General features: G+C 39.9%; 1 protein-coding gene across 1 annotated transcript in view; it reads right to left on the bottom strand.

Moving 5' to 3' along the window:
* LOC116699375 (receptor-type tyrosine-protein phosphatase N2) overlaps positions 1–7,924 on the bottom strand; it is a gene marked incomplete at its 3' end in the record, with an annotated part of 318,251 nt that overhangs the window by 290,617 nt on the left and 19,710 nt on the right. Inside the window, 1 exon segment of the mRNA XM_032531918.1 lies at positions 4,912–5,025. Within this exon segment, the coding sequence (XP_032387809.1) occupies positions 4,912–5,025 (114 nt within the window).

Here is a 7,924-nt window from a genome sequence, read left to right as displayed (position 1 = left end):
CTAGACCTACTCTATCTGTAAAGTTTCTCAAGAACTTTTTTTATGATTTAACACTATAAACAAAATTGAATTGAATAGGTAAAAGGGCAGAAGGTGCTTTGGGTGAGATGTTTCAACTTCTGAATAGCTGAATAAATGCAGTGTGAAAGGGGCAAAGACGTAGGACAGGGGTCTTCAACAGGTGGTCCGCGACCCCTAGGGGGTCCGCGGAGGTACTGCATGGGGGTCGCGAAAGTTTTGGTTGATTAGACTTTTTTTTATATTCCCCCTCCCCCCCCCCTGCATTTTTTTCCACTAATTGAAATGTCTTTAAATCCACATTAACATGAATTCAACACACTGTAGTAAACAGATAAATGGAGGCAGAAGATGTCTTTCAGTCGTCAATGCACACATGGCACTATAGGAACAGTTTGATATAACACAATTTTATACAATATATATAATTAGGGGGTCCCCACTCCATCTCGCCATCAGTTTGGGGGTCCTTGGCCTGGAAAACGTTGAAGACCCCTGACGTAGGATGTTTTCAGGGCTGAAGCCGGCACTTTAATCCAGAAGGATGTTATTGATGGAAAGTGTTACGTTGTGTGAGAGATTATTTGCTCCAAGTGAGATTGTTAGTGTGACATTGAACACTAATATATATATATCTATATATATATAGATATATATATAACGTTACAGTAGGCTATATGGCAATGTTGTTTTCATTAAAAACACTTGCACAAAGTAGGGCGATTAATTTTTCACGTTAAGACCATTAAAATGAGAAAAAAATATTGGAACAAAAAGAAAACGGGACATTTAGTATAAGATATAAATGTGTTAATTGTGATCAATGGCGAGTTAACTATAACATTAATGCGATTAATCATGATCTCTTGTCAAATCACAATATTTTAATCGTTTGACGGATCCACATCAGCCTCAGGCAACAGCCAGTGTTGGAGAGATGGCCAGCAGACAGAGGGAACTATTTCTTTCTCATTAAGTTTAAGCTCATCTGCAAATGACTTAACATAATGTAAAATACTGTGTCTATTAAGCTTGCTCTAACCTTTTCTAAACTCCCAACACTCTACTGGCAGATGGATTGAAGGCAGAGCTGTTCCAAAGCTTTTATTTTTACAAAATATTTCAAAACATTTTTACTCAATATGACTACCATCATTACTAAGCATTGGAACAATTACATTGTTGTCAGGGGCTAATTTGCAAGCAAACCACCGCTAAAGGAAAATCCAACACATAGACGGCACCTTAGAATAACGTTACACAACACTCATTCTCATTCCATACATTTTATATACAGTTTATCCCAAAACAAAATGCTGAGGGAACATCACTACGTGTTACCCCCACTTACCTGGAAAACGCTATAAAGGAACACGCCGACTTATTGGGACTTAAGCTTATTCACCGCATCCCCCAGAGTTAAACAAGTCCATCCATACCCTTCTCATCTCCGTGCGAGACCTAACTCTGTCTGACGCACCCGCTGCTATCCTAGCTCAGCACAGATCCAGGAGGTAACCGGCACCAGCTAGCCTACTACTCCCAATAAGTGACTAAATAACGCCAATATGTTCCTATTTACATGTTGGGATTTGTATAGTCACAGTAGCCATCAGGACATTTTGGAGTCTTACTTTTTACTTGATTAATCCAAAATACAATCCAAAAACAATGCAAAGATTAAGGTATAGTACAAATGACCATTAGTTGTATCAATAGCAAGAATGCATAATGTAGTGACGTAAATGTAGTGGTTTGAATAATGTGGATGAACGCTGTCATGTTTACAACAAACAGCCTTGCTTTTTGCTGTTACTAGACTTTAGAAATTATAAGATTATGTACACTGTTTTAATAACCGATCCAAACAATGGCCAATAATACTAAAAAGCATTTTATATTGGCCCCTCACCGCATCCACAGCTATTCATTCTAGCATCTGCCCCCAACGCCCCTGGAGGAGATCAACCTAACTCCTATGTGATGATGCTGCGGAACTTAGCAAAATGAAAAGCTGCTATCCTCACTGTAGTTTACATTAAACAGACAAACCAAATAATGGTATTGATCTTTTTATAAAACTTTTAGCAGGAAAGTGATTAATATAAGGAAAGACAGAAAATGTTTTTTAATAGAAAAGGATAAGGAGAGAGTAAACTGTGTTATCTTTCAGTGGACTGGTAGGGCCTGAAATACAAATGCCTCTGAGTTGTGTCCTCCCTAATGGCTTCTGCAGACAGCAGGGGCCCAACATCTAATTTGCATAATTCATTTCCCTTCCCAGAGCCTGACAAATGCCTCCAAACTCATCGCCTCTCTGTGAAATCGGAATATTTCTCCAGGTCTCCTGCTGAGTGCCGATTCGGCAAATTAAACCTGAGGAGCAGTTTTGTTTTTTCTTTTGTAGAGGGGGAGAGGGGATGCAACCAAACCAGGCTCAAAATAAGATGTTGGAAAAACGGAAAGGGGAAACTCCTCCCAAAGTAAGTGTTGAACAGTATGATTCCCTCTTCACCAGGCACAGCAAAAGGCAAAAGCTCAAGGGAGGACCAGGCAGTCTTTTCCCTGTCCTGTTCTTCAAAGCAAAGCTGCATGATGAAAGTGCATGAAATGCTCGCAGATGCCAAATGGGCTGTTCCGCAGGGTTTGGCCTCCCTCTAGTGGTGAATAACAGCAGCTCTTACACCCGAAAAGGAACAAAAAACTGATCATTTATCATTTCCACACAGGTTATAAAGTGCTAAGTAAATACAAATTAAACCAATATTTCACATTAATTCAAGTCTGGACACTCAGTCTATTCATTCTCCATTCCTTCGGTATTCCACTCTGTCCACTTCTGTTTTATATGACTTTTTATGACTTTTATATGACTTTGCTCCATGGCAAAGCTCAGGAAGCCCTAGCAGCGCTCTCATTAGACGAGAGTTTAAACTACGATTCAGTTAAGTCTGCTATTCTGCACATCTGTGAACCAGTCCCTGAGGCATATTGGCAGAAATGTAGGAGTCATAGGGAGTCATAGAGGGAGAGCGCTGTTCATAGAGTGAACAGCGCTCTCCCTCTCCCTCCCTCTCTCTCTTTCCCTCAGTCCCTCAGGTCCGCGGCTTTTCCGTTAACGTTTAGGGTTTCTTCAGCTTCAGGTGTTTTTTTTACTTCGGTTTGTAGTACTGACCTAGTAACCAGTAGATTTCTGGTAAACGTGGGGTTTCAGACATGCTGCTTGGTAATGCGACTCGCGTTGCATCTCTGCCGTCGTTTATTTTTTTTTTATTTTTTTTAAACCTCTGCTGGCTCTGACTCAGTGGTTCTTAACCTTGTTGGAGGTAGCCTACTGACCCCCACCAGTTTCATATGCGCATTCACCGAACCCTTCTGATGATGGCCAAGAGGGGCGTGTCATCACGAATCATATGAGTCGGGTGTGTGTCTTGACCTCCGCCGAACCATGAGACTGACTCACCGAACCCCTGGGGTTCGATCGAACCCAGGTTAAGAAACACTGCTCTAACTTATTCAATCTATTTGATCCGTAGAACACAGTTCCCCCCCGCCCCTTTCTCTCTTTTCTCTTCTCCTAGCTCTCCTCTCTCTCTCTCTCTCTCTTCTCTCTCTCTCTCTCTCTCTCTCTCTCTCTCTCTTCTCCTCATTCTGTGTCCCTCTTACACACAACACACACACACACACACCACCCACACACACACACACACACACACACAACATACCTGGTGTGGAAATGAAAAAAATTAAAAAAGAACCAAAAACTAAAAAACACACACACTGATCATTAAAAGTTAAAATAAGGAAGTTTTATTGAGAATGAAAACTCTTGTTCATTACATTTTACTTCATAATTGTGTTGTGTTCGTTGTTGTAAAACTTGTTCGGTATATAGTTTGTTTGTTACCATGACAACACCATTGATCTGAAGCTCAATGCTGATGCTGTCATGTAAATAGTTTTCTAATCAGCAATAAATAGGCAAGGCAAGGCAGCTTTATTTGTATAGCACATTTCAGCAACAGGGCAATTCAAAGTGCTTTACACAAAATCAGTTAAACAGATAAAACACAAGTACAAACAGTTAAAAATCATAAGCATTAAAAACCGATAAAACACATGAATAGACAGTTAAAAACAAAATACAAAACATTAGGACACATAAAACACAAGAATAAAAGTTACAGTGCAGCATTAGAAATATAACAATTTCTGATCAACCCATATCGATTGCATGCTTAAAACAACACACCGGTTAAAGCCCCGCCCATTTCAAGACAACCTGACCCACTTCCGGGTTAAATCCTGTCCACTTCCGGGTTAGGCCCCGGCCAGTCCGAGTACCGATACAGAAACAGATAATGCTGTACTCGCTCATCCCTATTATTTACACAATGAGATTTTTGATAAATATTATCCAGAGAGGATTTAATGACTTAGTGGGTAAAGGTAAATAACAGCTACAACAGTCTGTAAAAATACCTCACTTCACTGTAATACCAGGTAAGAAAAACACTTACCATATTACGATATTACAATATATCCAAAATCTGAGACTATATCTAGTCTCATATCGCAATATTGATACAACATTGTTATATTGCCCAGCCCTACTTATACTTGTAGAAATAATCGTCTTTTGAGCTGTCTTTTTGTTATATTCTGTTTTTGATTTCCACAGCACCCATCAGCCCATTTTCCATTCGTCAGCTCTGTTGATCAGTTTTACCTCATTTTAAAATGAATCTTTTTACATACCAAAAACCTCTGGTTTACGTTCACGTCCTGATACCCCAAGACACTACAGGGTGTAACATCTAACATATAATCATGGCTTCTTTTGGGGGGGCAGTCAAGCTTGGAAGGTGTGTGCGTATGTGTGTTTGTGTGTACCTCTGTTAGAGAGCTTCTCCAGCAGCATCCTGAAGCGTTGCACCACCGACGGGGAGACATCGTAGGTGTAAACCTCCTTCACTGGAACAGGGTAACACCTCCCAAACATACCATCTGAAACACACAGAAAACTTTGATTAGAGAATCTTACTCTCTGTTATATCTTGCATTTTCACAAAGGCTCAATTTCAGCAATCTTTAATGATGCTTTTGTTTGCTTCCCAAACGACTCAATCCACATGTATTTATATAGTTTATGTATATAGCACTTTACAGCAACCAGCAAGTATCCAAAGTGCAGAAACTAAGAATAACACAATGTATCATACAATAAAAAGAACAAAACTTAGAAAACAGTAAAATCAGAAAAGGTTTCATAGAAACAGGAGGGGATAATGGTCACACGACTAATACCACCTTAGAAAGAAAAGGCAGATGAGAGACTGGTCTAAAATTAGACAACACTTTGGGGTCAAGATGAGGCTTCTTAGGTAGGTGCTGGACCACAGCATGTTTAACTGCAGCTGAGACAGAACCTAAACTAAATGACCCAATGATGCATAAAAACCTCCTTCACCATCCTGGCGGGAACAATGTCTAAAGGCCAGTTGGTAGGTTTCATGTGTTGCACTACCTCAGTAAGCAATGTCAGAGAAACACAGGAGCAGCAGGTACAAACACATTCAAATTTGCACTGGCGTGTTGCCGGACAGATGCTACTTGGTCAATAACATAACAGAGAAGCTTGTCACAGGTAATGGTTGAAACCTCTGTTGGAGCAAAGGTGCTTGAATTAAAACAGAAAAGAGATAAAACATATTTTCAAAAATAAGCATATGCTTATTTTTGAAAAGTAAGTGCTGTAGTACATCTAGCAGGAGACAAGTTATAATTGAGGTAGGTTCGGAGACACTACCTCATGTAATCATTAAATTTAATGTATTTTTTTATGTGTTGTAGTGTGTAGACGGTCCCTAAGCTCTCTAACTGCCTCTCAACACAAGAACTACACAGAGCTGAATTAACACAACCTTCATGCATTTCTATCACATCTCCAGCAGTCAGATTCACTGTGTTCACTCTGAAGGAATCACTGCACATGGGGGGCACTTTTAATGACATGTTGAACATGTTTAGAGACTAAAAACAAGTTTATAAGCTGCCCTGTTCAAGCCTGTTGAGTGCTAACTCTGTTATCAGTTGTAATACATTGTAGCCTAAAATGTAAAATCAATTTGGTGTAAGTGAGTGACAGAAAATGGGTGAAATAGCCTATGTATTTATGCATGTTGCTTTGTTTATCTTTTAGGGTGGAGAGGCATCAGCCAGTCAGAGAGAGATGTGTTGGTCTAGCCCCGCCTCTACCTGTATTTGACTGACAGACCATGACGCACCTGCATGATTGCTGAGAGAGAGGGCATGCGCTTGAAAGACAACAACTGGAGCCAAGAAAACCTAAGCAGCAAAAGGTTGACAGTTAAAAAGAGAGGTGGTAAAACGCAATCAAACTTTTAATAGCAGAAGGAAACTTAAGAGGAAGCAACCAGAATCGTGGGAAGTCCAATTTTCCTCTGTCATTTGTCATTTGTCTCGATAAGCTAGCTGCATGATGCTAACAATGCTAGTAGTGTTGCCTCTATGATTCCATTCATTTATCCAGGACTCATTGAAGAGATTCATTACACTCCTTGTTCAGAGATCAGTTAATTTAGTTAGTTATAGTTATATATAACAAAATTTCCCCGTTGTGGGATGAATAAAGAATAGTCTAATCTAATCTAATCTAATATTATAGTTAGTTATAGCTCACTTGTACGCTTAGATGCTTTTACCAATAATTTCGGTAAATGTATGTAGATATATTTATTTGTGTGTCCTCTTTGTTCTGTTTTTTTCTTGGAAATATTTTGTCGAGCCATCTGGTGGTTACACGTTGCATCACTGGCTGTGTGCTCATGTGTTTACAATGATCAGGTGGGAAAGGGGAAACTGTTTCACGTGGGTCGCTACCCAGGATTTTAATATGAAGTAGCAATTTAAATAAAAGGTTTTTTACTTTTTTTTTGCAATTAGAGTGCCCTGGTCCTTTTTTTTCTTTTTTACATTTTAATTCTCCAAAATCTCCAGAAAAGGCATCGTTTCTAAATACTGTTGTCACAAGTGTAGTTTTCATCCAGGAGAAGCTATGTGAAAAGTGTATTAATGTCTTACAATACCAAGGTAAAAGCAATCATCTGGGTATTGAGATATTTAGTTGTCTAGTTGTCACACTCTCTCTTTGTTGTTTGGAAAAGGTAGAAGGAGAAAAAGAATGTCCTCAGCTGAACAATACCAACATTACTCAGTGTTTTTTCTGCCAGCTCGGGCAATCAGAGCTGCTGTGTGTCCTGATAGAGTCTGAACTGCCAATCACAAACACAGCACACCGGCATTGTGTGCGAGGGGCAGTTTGACAGTAGCTATTGAAGCAGGTCGGACACCAGTGGGTGAGAACAATGGTTGGAGGGGCAGCCAACGGAGCTTTTACACTGTGAGATCCAGCTGTCAGCGCAACCTCGCCTCAGCTGACTCACTCTAGGGGAGCTTTTCATGCTCTTTGAAACTAGGGCTGAGAACGGAGCTGGTCTGCCAGGGACTGACAGAACCATTTAACCACAATAATGATTTGCATTTAAGGACACATTTGGGTGACATTCACCACGCCAGTAAAAGCAAGTTAAACAAGTATTGACCTCATGCCACCTTTTTCAGCTTGATCCATTTCCTGTATCTTCTAACTTGTGGTTGCTAATAGTCTGGCTATCACCAGACCAAGCCAAGCTCAATAGATCTGAGAGTCTGCTCTTTATTTTCTACTGCACAAAGGGGGGGACCAACGGCCATAGTTCAAATGACTCTTGTGCACTTGGATAGTCCAGATTATTTAAAAGACAAAATAACAGAGTTGGAGCAGTTAAAGCCCATGTTGCAGGTTTAATTTCGTCAAAAATTTGTGCAATTTGCTTGTTGGTAG

Source organism: Etheostoma spectabile, chromosome 12 (assembly GCF_008692095.1).
Source record: "Etheostoma spectabile isolate EspeVRDwgs_2016 chromosome 12, UIUC_Espe_1.0, whole genome shotgun sequence".
Taxonomy (NCBI): Eukaryota; Metazoa; Chordata; class Actinopteri; order Perciformes; family Percidae; genus Etheostoma; species Etheostoma spectabile.
This window is presented reverse-complemented; position numbering and strand designations above follow the sequence as displayed.